At 34.1% G+C, this 16,775-nt stretch overlaps 1 protein-coding gene across 18 annotated transcripts in view; it reads left to right on the top strand.

Moving 5' to 3' along the window:
• Gphn (gephyrin) overlaps positions 1 to 16,775 on the top strand; it is a 571,921-nt gene that overhangs the window by 243,430 nt on the left and 311,716 nt on the right. For all 18 annotated transcript variants that reach the window (XM_074067764.1, XM_074067753.1, XM_074067755.1 and 15 more), the window contains one exon: positions 4,536 to 4,593. In XM_074067764.1, coding sequence (XP_073923865.1) covers positions 4,536 to 4,593 — 58 coding nt within the window. Of the gene's footprint in view, positions 1 to 4,535; positions 4,594 to 16,775 lie in introns of those variants that run through there.

Below are 16,775 nucleotides of genomic sequence, written 5' to 3'. Positions count from 1 at the left end.
GTCTTTAAAATTTTTTGTTTTACTACTCTGCTCCTCTTTAATTTGCATTTATTTATAATTCTCTCATCAATTTTTGGAACTGCTCTCTTCATCCTAGGTCTGCCACTCCTAATTGTGAACCCTTTTATAAATTCTTGTGTTAGAACTGACAAATGAGATTGCATCAAATTAAAAATCTTCTGCAGAGTAAAGGAAATAATTGACAAAATGAAGAGGCAGTCAATATAATAGAAAAATCCTTTGCTGTTTATTAATTTGGCAAAATTAATATCCAGAATATATGAAAAACTCAATATTGAATACCAAAAGAAGAGCTAATACAATCAATAAGTAGGCAAACATACTGAACAGACAGTAAGGAAAGAAGTACATGAAAACATGTTCAACATCTTTAGCCATGAGGAAATTGCTGATCAAAGTACATACTGGTTCCATTTCACCCCTGTCACAATGACCACCATCAATAAAAGAAAAAACAAATGTTGGGAAGGAGGTAAAGGTGAGTCCATATATTTCATTGCTAGGAATGTAGTTTTGTCCAGCCACTATGGAAATCAGGACAGAAGTTCCTCAAAAAACCATATATTACTACTATACCACTATGGCTATATACCCAAGAAATCAAAGTCAGTATAGAATAGAGATACCTATCTATATACGTGTATACCCATGTTTATTGCCACATTTTTCACAAAAGCTAATCTGTAGAATCAGGTAGGTGCTCATCAAGAGAAGAATGGATAAACAAAATGTGGTATGAATATAAAACTATAGTTAGGGTATTATTCAACCATAAAGAAGAACCAAATTATGTTATTTTCAGGAAAAAGACTTGAACTAGAGAGCATCATGTTAAGTAAAATAAGCCAGATTCAGAAAGACAAATATTGCATGTTCTCTCTCATATGTGGAATCTAGATAAAAAGACTTGAATGTGGGAGGGAGACTATTTGGAAAGAGATAGGGACCAACAGAAGAGAGTCGAGGAAACAGAGGAAAATGGGGAAGGAGGTGAATATGATCAAAGTACCTCATATATATGTATGAAAACATCATAATGAAATGTATCTTTTAATAATTAATATATGCTAATAAAAATGCCAAAAAAATTACTTAGCTCAGTTTTTGTAATTGTCATTGCAGGTTTTAAGAGTCTATTGAGAAAATACATGGAAATCCTGACATAAAGTTTGACACATAGTAAATATCTAATTCAGGTTGAGCCTCTGAAAATCCAAAACTTAAAATGCTCCCAAACATGAAAATGTTAGAGAATCAATGTGACACTAAGTGTAAAATATCACACAACTTCATATGACAATCAGAGTCAAAATGCAGGCACACTAAAAGTATGTTATAAAATTAACTTCTGGCTGTATATATAAGGTACATGTAAAGCATAAATGAATTTTGTGTTTATCATAACCAGATGCAGTGGCTAAAGTCTAATCTCAGCTGCTTGGGAGGTAGAGATAGGAAGATTGTGGTTTGAGGCCAGCCTGCCATGAGACCATATGTCAGAGAACAAGCTAGTCATGCTGGTGCATGCCTGTCATCCTAGCCACTTGGAAAGTATAGATAGGTGGATTGCAGTCTGAGACTTCCCAGGGCACAAAACATGACTCCTGCCTAAAGATGTAACTAAAACCAGAAAGGACTATAGGTGTTGCTCAAGTGGTAGAGTGCTTGAGGTCCTGAGTTGAAAACCCCAGTACTGTCAAAAAAAAAAAGGGGGTCCCATCCCCAACATACCTCCAGTTGTATGTGCAGTATTCAAAAGAGCATGAAATCTAAGACACTTCTGGTTCCAAGAACCTCAGATAAAGAATACTCATCTTCTATATTACTGATAGTAATTTTGGTAATATTGCTAGCACTCTCACTGCCAGTTTGCAATACTTTTTACTTACTGAGTACAGTATACAAGAACTGCACCTCAAGAGGGCATCTTCCTTCAACAATCAGATGGTCAGTGTAGTACAGTGGAAAGAACAGTTTGGTGTATGATAGTTCGAAGTTCATCATTGTGTGATCTAGGCCTGGGTCCAGTAACTGTGGACTATTGATAACATGTTAAATTTACAGGTATTTGAAATCTGTGTTTAGTGATGCATGAAAACAGTGTCATTTTCAGAAATCAGTTCAAAGTACAAAAGTAAGAATTGTTAAAGATATGATTGGGTCATACTCAGGGAATAAATAAAAGGATTTGCTGAAATAAACTTATTCTTGAGAAGTAGGGGGGGTTAAATAAATTGCTTTATTATTCCTTCATTTCCTTGGTTTTTTCTAGATTGGATTTCCCCCAATATTACATAATTATTATATTACATAATATATATTACATATAATATTACATAGTTTTATAATTTTCATTTCTGTTCTTTCTATGTTTAGTATAATGTGGAAGTTCTCCAGGTTTCTTCCATGTTTAGCCACTTGATCATATAGTTATATATTACTTGATTAGCATCCTAATGCATGTGTGTATACATCATTTGCTCCTTTTAGTGCAAGTGGTACTATTGTCAATAGTTTGCAGTTGATATAGGAATTCTAATCTGGAAAGTTACCTTCACCCATCTTCCTAGGATTAGATTCCAAGAAATGCAATATTTGAGGTACTGTTAACATTAATCAAGAGAAAAATGAATTTTTTTTGAAATTGTGTTAGCAACATTGTTTTTATTGTTCTTCCAGCTGTTAACATTTTCACTGTGGCATCTTTGATTCATTTTACCAACAAATTGAAACTGTGTCTATAGTTTACTGTTACATTTATGTAACAGTTATTGTAGACTGCTTTAATTACAACCAGTCTATTTTATAATGATAGGTATTTTTAAAAACTTTTTATTTGGAAGTAATTTCAAACTTTATGAATTATAGTTCTAGAGTTTTAACAGCATTTGTCATAATGTCTGTTGATATGACAGTATCAATTTCTATCGAGTAACTTTACTAATTGACATTGAAAGCTTTTTCATGCCTGTTTTAAGCCTGTTATAAAAAGTTAGATTTTTTTTTTCATTGTAGTAACTTGTACTGCTGTTGTAGTAGTTACCTTACTGTGGTCTTGTTTACTACACTCTGGTGCCTTACATGAGGCGAATTAAGTTAAAATTCATTAGTGTTTTCACTGTTCAATTATGTCGCTTTTCGTCTAGAAAATAACAAGTCAAGATCTGAATAATAGTTTCAAGAATAAATCTAAAATAAAATCTGTATAAGATCTAAATTATAAAAAGATCAGAATAATAAAAAGAATAAATGATTATAAATTATTAATTTTCAATGAAAATCATTTGGTGGGATTTAGCTGTTTTTTTCTAATAGAAATCAAAATGTTGTTTGTACATTTTTATTAGTGAGAGAAGAGATACTAAAGTATCTAGAATAAGTGAGTAGTATCCAGAATAAGTGAGTAGCTTATGTGTGATATGCTTCCTTTTATAAGGAGGAATTATAAATTCAAATAAGAAACCTCAAGGTTCCTTTGTAAGCATTGAAGTAGAGTTGATATGCTGAGAGCACCTGATAGAGAGATATAATGGGAACTATCAATTCCCTGTATGTCAAAAATTTTCTAGTAGACATTTAAAAAAGTAAAAACAAACAGAGGTAATTATTAACTTTAATATTTAATATGTCCAGAATGTTATTTTCAAATTATTTCTTCTTAATACTAACTAAACATTGAAATTCTGACATATACTGTAAATTTATGTATATCTCTATTAACTACTTTGATTACTTAAAAATTACTGAATATCTGTGTCAATATCCACATTTTTACATAGAGAGTTGCAAGAATTAAATAACATGACATTTCTTTCAATGGGTGTTCTATAAATCGTAGTCATTTTCTAACATAAATTTTCAAATATAAAAACATGACATGTAATGACATCACTGTTTGAAGGCAAAAAACATGTCCTAGGGATTAAACTATTTATAATCTCCAAATTCTTTTCTCTTTTCCATTTACAGTGCATAGGCACACACGTCTCTTTGACTCCCTGTTTATTTGAACGCTGGGCCTATGCTTGGTAGGCAGGCAGGCAGTCTACCACTTGAGCTACTCTGCCAGCCCTAAATTAATTTTTTAAAAGGAATAAAATCAATATTGGTTCATCATTCATAACAATGTACCACACTAGTGCAAGATTATAATAATGGGAAATTGGGCATTGAGACACAAAGCAAGATAAGTGAACTCTCTAATTTTTGCTCAATTTTTGTGAACGTAAACCTACTTTTAGAACTCAAGTTTATTAATTAAACAAAGACACAAAAAAAAATCCTTAAGAGTTTAGTTATGGATGAAAGTTCAGCTTAATGTTTCTTTGAGTAATCATGCATTACCTATCTCTTTAAAACTAATAAATAGAAACTTAATCACAAAATTCATCTACCCTGGTGTTAGGGTGGTCTTTGGGAAATTATTGGTGGTCTTCTAACACTAATGGCATAAATCTTCCATATTTTTATACACTGTTCCTGGTTTTGAGAGTATTTTCTTCTCCTAATTTCAGGTTGGGTGGGACTATATCAGCCTACAAGATAGTACCAGACGAAATAGAAGAAATCAAGGTATGGTATGGCACCTTTCACCTCTACAAAGGCTTACCATCTTGGTGGGAGGTAGATAAAGAATTGCTTTTTCTTTATAAATATTATTGGGAATTTGGGTATGTTAGGACATACCCTAATGGAGAGTCATCATCAAATCTCATTTGCTATTTGCAGTGCATTTCTGAGAAAAATATTTGAAATAAAAAGGAATCTTTCATATGTAATTCATTGCAACTCTAATATAGCACTTGTGTATAAGCATTAACATGCAGAATGGATTATCTTTCTCTTATAATTTCTTCTCCCTGTATTCCCTTCACCAACTATAAATATATCAGTCTTCTATTAAATGTTTCATGGCTCCTTTTGAAACAAAAATGCCAATTTCAACTAAAATTTATATTGCAATAAATCAAGAATTGACCTTATTCTTCAAAAATTATAGCAATACTACATTTTTCTGTCTGCCTTTTTACTAAGTCCCTTGAATGTTAATTGTTTTGAAGAACAGATTGCCCTTGTCAAAAAGCAGTTTGCCATATATTGAGAGGTGAACTTGACTATGTATTTCATAAATGAAATTTTAAAAGTAGTAGCAGTATCAAACATCAACGATTGTGGTTGTTAATAATTATATGTAAAAAATCTTAGCAAGTCATTATGTTTGATTTGATTTGATTAAACTTCTTAATATCAACTTCAATTAGTTCAAATTTTAGTAAATAATCCCCTAATATTTTTGCATTATTTTTAAGTCTCTTTAGCTCTTTGATAATTACTAGGTGATAAGTTATTAGTTTCAATTGTCAGCTATTCTATTGTGTGGCCAGCATCAGAAATTAATTTTATTTTAGCATCATAACAAAAGTTTCAGGAATTTCATTCCAACCTGATAACGTAATGTGAATTCATAAAGTTTGAGGAATCAACTGATAGAAACCTTATTCCTCACTTTTTTTAGATTTAGAAATGTATATAAATATGAACTTGTAATTAACTTTTTGTTTAAATTTATGTAAATACCTTCAAAATTATAATTACATGCTCTTAAAAGTTTAGAAAAATGAATATTTTGCTTCTTGAAATACATTTTATAGTGATTCAGCAAATTTGAAAACGTTAAATAATCAGTAAATATCTCTCCCTATATAAATAAAATCAGACATTTACATAGTGCTTATAAACTTGAAATCCATCTATATTAAATAAAATACTGTCTTATGACAATTAAAATATGTAATTGATAAGAGCAAATAAAGACTTCTGTGAAAATACATAGGAAGGGAATTGAGTCATTTGAAAAGGTTAATCAGGAAAGCTTTCCAAGAAGTAAACTCTGCAAATGGGAGTGTGTGCTGAGTCAGAAGCACTTGGGAGTGCATAAGTATAAGACTGTATAGCACTAGATCATAAAATAAAGCCTGGAGAGATACAGGGCTCGAGGTGAGTCTTCATCCTATGTTAAGTTTAGGTTTCATCCTGAAAGTATAGTTTGCCTTTAAATGAGTTTAGAAAAGTGGGTAACACCAGTTTGGTTATTTTTTGAAGCTCTTCTTTGATGAGTGAGAAACATGTTTTTAGTGAAGAAAAAAAGATTCTAGCTAGAAAGAAGAAGAAGACCTGGGCTGGTGGAGTGATTCAAGTGGTAGAGTGCCTTAGCAAGCCTAGCAAGTGTGAAGCCCTGAGTTCAAGCCCCACACAATAAAAAAAAAAAAAGAAGAAAGAAAGAAGACCAGATTATAGGAGGGTAGACACAAAATGATTGTTGCCTGAGCTAAAATAGTGGCAGAGAAGATGAAGAAAAAAATGAATTAAAAAATATTATTTAAGCAAGTAGAATCAATAATACTTGGTGATTTTTTTTGTGGATTGTGAGATTAAATAGATGTGTTGTTGTTAACTTGAAGAGTATACATTTGAAAAGGAATACTTCTCAGAGCAAAGAGAGTAAGTTTTAGATCTATTGAATTTGAGGTCCTTCAGTATGGAAATTAGACGAATCCAGTGATTGATATTGGGACTTACAGTCATACACCTATTAGTTGAGATCATACTAACTAATAGAATCACATGGAAAAGCAGTAAGAGTTGATAACAGTAGACTGAAGTTGTAACTCTGAGAGGGCCCACCCTGAAATCAAAGGATTTATGTGTTATTTAAGTAATTAGCTTACACGCCACCTATGTTTCAATAATAACTTTTCCCTAAAGGACAAATTTTTATTACTTTTTTAAAAAATTCTATAGGTGTAAGAGTTTTATATCAGGAGATTCTACTAAAACACACAATGTCTAACATGGTTTTTCTATCAGTTACTGGTATGATATCTAAAATATAGCTACATAAAAATGTGGAATCAATCTGAATTTCAAAAGTGTTAGAAGAAATACTGATTTATTTGGTCAAGTGAAATAAATCTCTCAAAGATATAAAACATGGATATAATATTGTTTATTCTAGTTGAGTAGTATATGAGCTGTCTTCAGTTATCTAAAGGCTACACAATTGAGTTTGATATACTCTCTATACTAGAACATGTATAAATAAATATTTGAATTTTAACAATTAAAATGATATGATTGACTGTTAAAACATAACTCAGTTTTTGTCAAATGTGATAATTACTCAAAATTCTTCTAACACCAGAAATTATTATTTAGTTCTTACGTGACTTATGTATGAATTACTCCAGATAATATTAGAACCAATTTGTCTCATTTCAAAAGTATTCCTACTGAGAAGACTTGTAGTTCCATCCAAGATGGAGTAGCCTCATTCTTCCAAATACTTTCTCAACCAGTAACCTAAAAATTTATGGGCTGGGACGGTATCAAACTAAAGAGCTGCTGCACAGCAAAGGAAACAGTTACCAGCCTCAAGAGACAGCCCACAGAATGGGAGAAAATCTTTGCCAGCTAGTCATCATTCAATAAGGAACTAATATCCACAATCTACAGGGAACTCCAAAAAACAGCCCCCAAAGAATCAAATGGCCGGTAAATACACGAAGAAATGTTCAGCTTCCCTGGTTATAAAAGAGATTCAAACCAAAACAACACTTAGATTTCATCTCACCCCAATAAGAATGGCCCTAATCAATGGTAATAATACCAAATGATGGCAAGGATGTGGTGAATTAGGAACCCTCATACACTAATGTTGGGAATGCAAATTAGTACAACCACTATGGAAAGCAGTGTGGAGATTCCTCAAAAAACTAGAGATAGAACTGCCATATGAGCCAGTGACACCACTCCCAAATGAACATAACACAGGATACAGTAGAGACACCTCTACAATGATGTTCATCACAGCACTATTCCAATAGCCAAGCTTTGGAAACAACCCAGGCACCCTACAACTGATGAATGGATCAAGAAATTGTGATATACATACACGACTGAGTATTACTCAGCCATAAGGAATAAAGACATGTGGCATGAAGGTAAATGGATGCAGTTGGAAGACATCATATTAAGTGAAGTAAGCCAGGATCAGAAACAGAAGAGCCGCATGTTTTCTCTCATATGTGGAAAATAGACCCAAAGATAAACTTATATAAAAAACAAGCAGGAGCATATACAAATTCAGATGCAGAACATGTTTGTAGCAGTGGAACTACTGTTGGAACTCAAGGAAAGAAGGAGAGGAAAAGAAAATGATGAGCGTTAGTAATATTGTATAGCATAAGACATGAAGGTAGAGGATATAAGGATGTGTATTGAAAGCTGTTGAAAAACAAAACAAAACAATCCTCTACACTCCAAAGTCGAGAATAAAAACAGAATTCCTACTCTCACTGCCTTTATTCAGCTTAATACTAGAAATGTTATTGAGCATATTAAGGCAAGGAAAAAGAATTAAAAGCATATAGTTTGGAAACTAAGTAAAATTGTCCCTGCTTGCACATTACTCATTTGTATATGTAGAGGGGGAAAAAAGTGCTAATAAGTCTGTTCAGCTACTTTGTGGAATATAAGATAAATAAAAAAACAAACCTGAGTGTTTATGTACTACTAGCATACATTTGAAAATTGATATTTAAAATAATGTAACTTATAATTGCTCCAGAGATATCCTATGTATGCTGAAAATGATACCTAAAAAGATGGAGAGACATACCATGTCAGGAGATTGAAAGATCTGACTGAGTAGTGATATCAACTTTCCTTAATTGGCCTATGAGATTAATACAATTCCTATTAGTCCCATCAAGGTTTTTAAAATGTAAATATAATTGTATAAATTTATTCTAAAATTATATGTAAACGCAAAGAATCTAGAACACCTAAAAGAGGTTTGGGAAAAAAAATAAAGTGGAAAGACTAGCTGTACTCAATTCTAATGTTTACTACATAGCTGTAGTACTTCACAGCTTATATTTGACAGAGAGATAGATATACCAATGGGCAGAATGGAGGAATCTATTAAATAGACACAAGTATGTTCAGTTGAGTTTTAATAAAGCTGCAAAAGCTTTCAATTGCTGGTGGTCTTTTCTTTTGTGAGAGTGGTAGGGCTTGAACTTCGAGCCTTGTATTTGTAAGGCAAGTATTCTACCACTTGAGCCACACCTCCAGCCCTTTTTGCTTTGAATTATATTTCAGATAGCATCTTCCACTTTTTACCAGGCCACCTCAAACTGAGATCCTTCTAGTTCACTTCCCTTGTAGCTGAGATTACAGGTATGTACCACCCCACCCAGCTTGTTCTTTAGAATATGGTCTTAATAACTTTCTTGCCTACCTGGACTTGAATCCCCATCTTTTATCACTGCCTCCCAAGTGGCTGGGATACAATCATAAACAATGGTAGACTTTTCAACAAATGGTGAATGGATATATTGGTCATCCATAGGCAACACAAAACAAAATTCACACACTATACCTTATGCTTTACACAATATTAACTCAAATGAGATAATTGACTCAGATATAAAAACTATACAATGAAGTTACAAGACAAAAGGAAAATCTTGTGGACCTGTGGCTAGGTGCAGCGTTATTAGACTCAACACCAATGCTATAATCCATACAACAATTTCGTAAATTGAAACTGATCAACATTTAAGTTTTAGCTGTGCAAAAAAAACCCTGCTACTTCCTGGGAAAAATTATTTGCAAACCATAGGCCTTTATCTAGATTTGATAAGGAATTTTTTCCCCAATAACTTACAATGTTTATCTTTTTTTTTTATTTTACTATTGTGCTGGGTGGGGGTACATTGTGGCATTTACAAAAGTTCTTGCAATATATCATAGTTGAATTCACCCCCTCCATCATTCTTCTTTATCCCCCCTTTTCCACATTCCTGGAAAAGTTGTAACAGGTATCATTTTTTCTATTTATATACATGTGTACACAATATGTGCAATGTATTTACCCTCCCGCATCTTTTCACCTGTTCCCCCATCAAAACTAGTACCAGACCCCCCAGACAGTACCTGTTCAGCCCTCCTCATCTGCGATTCTGTGAAAGAGAAACAAATGATATTTTTGTTTGTTTAACATATCTACACAGGGAGTTTCCATGTGACATTTCCATGTATATGTGTATTATAACCCAAATTGGTTCATCTCTATTTTTCTTCTTTCTACTTCAGACCTCTTCTTATGGTGATTTCAAAAGGTTTAAAAATTCTGTATTCATTCTTGTATAGTGAGTACATCAACCATATTCACCTTCTTAACTTCCTTCATTTGCCCTCCCTCTCTTGTATGTGACCTCCCCTTACTGTGAGCTGTTGTTTGGTTTTTGGTGTTTTTTGTTTTTTTTAAATAATATTGCTGTATTTATATTAGGTCTATATCACACATATGAGAGATAACATGTGGCTTTTGGTCTTATGAACTTGGCTAACTTCACCAGTTCCATCCATTTACCTGTGAATGTCAAAAATTCATTCTTCTTTGTGGCTAAATAAAAGTCCATTGTATATAAATACCACATTTTCTTAATCCTTCCATCAGTGGTGGGGCATCTTGGCTGTTTCCATAGCTTAGCTATTGTGAATAATACTGCAATAAACATGGGTATGCAGGTGCATTTATTGTAACCTGACTCACATTCTTTCAGCTATATCCCTAAGAGTGGAATTGTTGAATCATATGGCAGTTCTATTTTTAGTTTTTTTGAGGAAACTCCATACCATTTTCCATAGCAGTTGTATTAATTTACATTCCCACCAGCAGTGTATAAGGGTTTCTCTTCCCCCATATCCTCACCAACATTTGTTGTTGTGTTCTTGATGGTAGCCATTTAAACAGGAGTGAGGTAGATTCTTAATGTGGTTTCAGTTTTCATTTCCTTTATGGCCAGGGATGTTGAGCATTTCATCATGTGTTTTTTAGCTGTTTGGACTTCTTCCTTTGAAAAAGCTCTCTGTTCAACTCCTTTGCCTATTTCTTCATTGGATCATTGATTCTTTGGTAGTTTAGTTTTTTCAGCTCCCTATATATTCTAGTTATTACTCTCTTGGGAGATGTACAGCTGGCAAAGACTTTCTCGTATTCTGTGGGCTGTCTTCAATTTAGTGAGCATTTTTTTTGTTGTGCAGAAGCTTTTTAATTTTATGTAGTACCATTTGTCAATCCTTTGTCTTAGCTGCTGAGCCATTTGAGTTCTATCTGGGATGTCATTGCCTATGACTGTTCATTCCAGTATATTCCCTGCTCTTTCCTCCCGTAGCCTCAAAGTTTCAGGTCTTATAATAAGGTCCTTACTCTACTTTGAGTTGATACTTATACAGGGTGAAAGACATGGATCTAGTTTCAGTTTTCTACATGTAGATATCCAATTTTCCCAGCAACATTTGTTGAAGAGGCTGTCTTTTCTCCATCATATGCTTTTGATGCCTTTGTCAAAAATCAGGTGGGTGTAGCTGCATGGATTCATATCTGGATCTTCTGTTCTGTTCCAGTGGTCTTCATATCTGCTTTTGTGCCAGTACCATGCTGTTTTTATTGCTATGGCTCTGTTGAGTAGTTTGAAGTCAGTCATTGTGATACCTTCTAGCATTGCTCTTTTTGCTCAGTATTGCCTTAGCTATTCACGGTCTCTTGGGCCTCCAAATGAACACTAGGGTTGAATTTTTTAATCTCAGTTATGAATGTCATTGGTATTTTGATGGGGATTGCATTGAACATGTAGATTGCTTTTGGTAGTATAGCCATTTTCACAGTATTGATTCTACCAGTCCATGAGCATAGGAGATATTTTCATTTTCAATAGTCTTCTCTGATTTCTTTCTATATTTGTTTATAGGTTTTCTTGCAGAGATCTTTCACATCCTATCTAGTGTTTATTACTAGGTTTCTTTTTGAGGCTATTATAAATGGCATTATTTCCCTATGTTCTTTCTCTGTCTGTACATTGTCAGTGTATATAAAAGCTACTGATTTTTGTAAATTGATTTTTTATCCTGCTCCTTTGCTGAAGCTGCTTATGGTGTTTAGAAATTTTTTGGTGGAGTTCTTCAGGTATTTTAGGTATAAAATCATATCATCTACAAATAGGGATAGTTTAACTACTTCCTTTCAAATTTACATTCCTTTTATTTATTCTTCCTGTCTCATTGCTCTGGCTAGGAATTCCAACACTATGTTGAATAAGAGTGGAGAAAGTAAACATTGTCGTCTCATTGACTGGTTTTCAGTTTTTCCCCATTTAGTATGAAGTTGGCTGTAAGCTTGTTATATTTAGCCTTTATTATGTGGAGGTACATTACTTATTTTCCTAGTTTCATGAGAGCTATTATCATGAAAGGATGTTGAATTTTATTGAAGGCTTTTTCTGCATTTATTGAAAAAATCATGTGTATTTTGTCTTTGCTCCTGTTAATATGCTGAATTACATTTAAAGATTTGCATATGTTGAGCCATCCCTGCATCCCTGGGATGAAACCAACTTGATCATGATGGATGATCTTTTTGATATGTTGTTGAATTATGTTTGTCAATATTTTATAGAGGATTTCTGCATTTATGTTCATTAAAATAATTGGCCTATAATTCTCTTATTTTGTTTTGTCCTTGTCTGTTTTTTTGGGATGAATGTGATACGGCTTTCTAGAGTGAGTTTGGCAGTGTTCCTTCCCTTTCTATTTTGTGGGAAAGTTTGAAGAGAATAAGGAAAGAATATGGAAGGCTATAACTGATAAAAATCAAATAGCATAGAAAAGTAAACCCAACAAGATAACAGCAGCTTTTGCAACAGAACCTTAAAATCAAGAAGAGCATGGAGTGAGGTATTTCAAGCACTGAAAGGAAACAATTTCATTCCTACGATAGTATACCCAGCAAAGCTATCATTCAAAACTGAAGGAGAAATAAAAATCTTACATGATAAACAGAAACTTATAATAAATGACCACCCCACCAGCAGAGGTGAAATTTTCCTCTCCATTTATTTGGCCACCAGTTTTGTCCAAGAGGGGTGCAATCTGCCTGACAGCTGTGCTGTACTGTGTGGTTCCCTCTAGAGAAGGTGATATGTCATGGTCACCTTGTGGGATTGTGGTTTTTCTTGGTGGAACTGGGTCACCTTCAGAATTGTCCAGGCAGGCAGCAGTCTGAAGTTCTTTGTGAATTATGGCTGGTCCAGGACATCCAGATGTTTGCAGATTTGTTCTGCAGTACTCTGCATTGTATTTTGCTGTTCCACAAGAGGGGAAAAAAGCTACCCCCCCCAAAAAAAAAAGGAGAGAGATAGAGAGAGACAAAAACAAACAAAGAGGGAAAAATAGCTTCCCAACAGGCTGGCTGTTAGCATCATCTGGGCTTTGGGAGCTGTTATTTGCTATAAAAGCTGATTTAAAGGTTGGTCGTTGTACCTTATGTGCAGCCCTATGTCTTGGCAATATCTTAGCTGGCAAAAAGCCAGGTTACCAACCTTGCTACCAGGAATCTGAAGTATTTTTCTGGAATCGTGAGTGGTCATGGTTCCATGGTCCATTGGCCATCTGCCATCATTAAAAACACCACTAACAACAGTGTTGGCGAGGGTGTTGGGAAAAAGGAACCCTCCGTACACTGCTGGTGGGAATACAAACTAGTGCAACCACTCTGGAAAAAAATTTGGAAAGTTCTTAAAAATCTAAACATAGATCTGCCATATGATCCAGCAATCCCTGTCCTGGGGATATACCCAAAGGAATGCAACACAGGTTACTCCAGAGGCACTTGTACACCCGTGTTTATTGCAGTGCTATTCACAATAGCCAAGTTATAGAAACAACCAAGATGCCCCACTCCTGACGAATGGACACAATGGAGTTTTACTCAGCCATGAAGAACAATGAAATCTTATCATTCGCAAGTAAATGGATGGAACTGGAGAACATCATTCTGAGCGAGGTTAGCCAGACTCAGAAGACCAAAAATCGTATGTTCTTCCTCATATGTGGACTTTAGATCTAGGACAAATACAGCAATGTGGTTGGACTTGGGTCATATGATAAGGGGAGTACACACACGGGAGGTATGGGGATAGGTAAGAAAACCAAAACATAATAGTATTTGATGTCCCTACTGCAGAGGAACTAATATAGAAACCTTAAAGCAACAGAGGTCAATATGAGAAGGGGATCAGGAACTAGTGAAAAGGGCAGTTAGAGATGAATCAACTTGGCATGTAACACATTTATATATGGAAGCAATGCTAGGAATCTCTCTATATAGTTATCCTTATCTCAACTAGCAAAAATGCTTTGTCTTTCTTATTATTGCTTATACTTTCTCTTCAACAAAATGAGAGATAAGGGCAGATCAGATTCTGCCTGGAAGCGATGGGGAGTGGGGGGGAGAGGGGGGGAAAGGGGGAGAAATGGCCCAAACAATGTATGTGCATATGAATAAATGAATAAAACATTGATTCTCAATAAGGAACTCTTAAACTCAGCAACAATAATAATTTGAAAGTGAGTAAAACACAAAAAGAGACATTTCACTGATGATTATAAACAGATGGCAAATAAGCATTGGAGAAATTCATTATCATTAGGTATTCAGGAAATAGAAATCCATATCACAAGGAGATGTCACTGCAAACTTATTTAGAATGGCTAAAATTAAAAATAATGATAACACTATGTGCTGTTGTGATGTGGAGAAACTGGACACTTATTCTTTCCTGGTGGAACGTAAAATAGCACAACCACTCTGAAAAACATCTTGTCCTTACAAAGCTAACTATGCACTGACACAGCCACTTGCACTATTTAACATTTGTCCTAGAGGAATGTTTATGCATCAGTGTCTACATGATTTTTAATTATTAGTTTATTCAAAATAGCTAAAATCAGGAAAATTCTCAAATGTCCTTCAACATTTTTTTTAAATAAATGTGTCTACATCCATATTATGAAATACTACTGAATAATTGAGAAGGAAAATAATGATGGATCTCAAGGACTAGTTGAATGGAGGGTGGAAGTATATTTAAAAAATTACAAACTATACTATTGCATTTGTATCAAATTCTTGTAATGACAAAATTCTAGATATGGAAGATAGAGTAGTGGAGCCAGAGGGCTAGGGAGGGGAAATAGGAAGGCAGGTATGTATATAAAATCATTGCAAATTGGATAAAGTTGGTTGGTTGTATCAATGTCTATCTTTGGTTGCAATATTATGTATTATATCCATGCAAGTTCTTACCATTGGAAAAAAGTGGCTTCTCTGTCTTATTTTTTATAACTACATGAGAATTTAAATCTGTATCTGTCTGAAAGTAGATTTCTTTTAAAATACTAATACTGAAACTTAAATGACCATTCATTAATTTGAGAAGCAAAGATATCTTTACAATAATCAATAATGAATGTTCACATAAAGAAATGTCATTTAAGTCTTAGGTATATACCATTTAGCTTTGCTCATATAAATCTTTGCAATTTGTTTTTCTTTCATTTATTTATTTGCAGTACTGGGGATTGACCCCACCTGATGTACACCCCTAACCTTTTTGTTTTGATTTTGTTTTTGAGATAGAGTCTCACTATCTTTTGTCCTGGCTGCATCATACTTGCAATCCTCCTGTCACAGACTCCTAAATAGCTGGGAGCACAGAGGTGTGTGCTGCCATGCCTGGCTTGCAGTTGCTTTTAAAACTATTTTTAATTATATCTTTTTTTGGTTTCCTACCTTAAATGCAATGTTTCTCTCTATTTTAATGTTATATACACAAATATTTTTCTATATATTTTTGCATTTATAGTCTCTATATGTTATTTTAACATAATAGAAGTATAAATACTTTGGAAAAATTGTTTTTTAGTGAATTTGCTATTGCTAATTGTATATGAAGAATTCTCCAGTGAAGAAACCACAACGGATGAAAATTAAAAGAAGCAACCATTTTAAAGTATCTGCATTCTAAGGGCCTGTAGCAGTTGACTAAAGGTGTTCAAGTAAATGCACTAATATAAGGCAAAAGAAAATCTGTGGCACTTGAGCCACAACCTGATCCTTCCCCTACTCTGATTCTTCTTGGTAGAAACTTTACTCTGGGCAGATGTGACCTAGAGTATTGTAGAGATCAGACTGCCCCGCTCCATATTGTATAGAACAGTAGCTTTCAGGCTGTGCTTTGCTCTCAGTGACTCCATTTTAGGAAACAGTAATTTGCTCCATTTTATAAAATGTCTCCATTCCTCTGATAGGTAACAGTTAGATATAAGCTGTGGCCTCAAGAAGAAGAAAGGAAGAGATCATTGTAATTCAACTTCCCTACTCTACTAATTGTTGTAAAATCAGGTAGCCAGAGGCCAGGGGTTATCACTGGATGCTTTGAAGTTAGCCACTACCCTAAAGCTTAATCTGTTCTTTACCCAAGAGTAGTCTACAATGTCTGGTGCAGGGAGGTTTTCTAAGTAAGTTTAAGTACTAAAAGACCCCAACCTAAGAGCTAGATGGAACAAAGGTTTGGAATTTAAGGCAGAAGTTCTCCATCAATTAGAACTGGTACTAGTAGATTACTCAATGTCTCTCTTAACAAGACAATGACCCAAACCCAGGAAATCATCCCAGGTGCCCGAAGGACCCCAAACTAAAAGGTTCTTAATAAATACTCCAGCCTTAAAATCCAACCCATCATTCTCTCCCTTGAGGTGACCCATTTTCAGTCTGTTGATAGTATATTTCTTTCCTAATAAACTTTATTACTTTTACTATAATCTATAATCTTTGCATCTTGCTTGTA

The sequence above is a fragment of the Castor canadensis genome, chromosome 3 (assembly GCF_047511655.1).
Source record: "Castor canadensis chromosome 3, mCasCan1.hap1v2, whole genome shotgun sequence".
NCBI lineage: Eukaryota > Metazoa > Chordata > Mammalia > Rodentia > Castoridae > Castor > Castor canadensis.
This window is presented reverse-complemented; position numbering and strand designations above follow the sequence as displayed.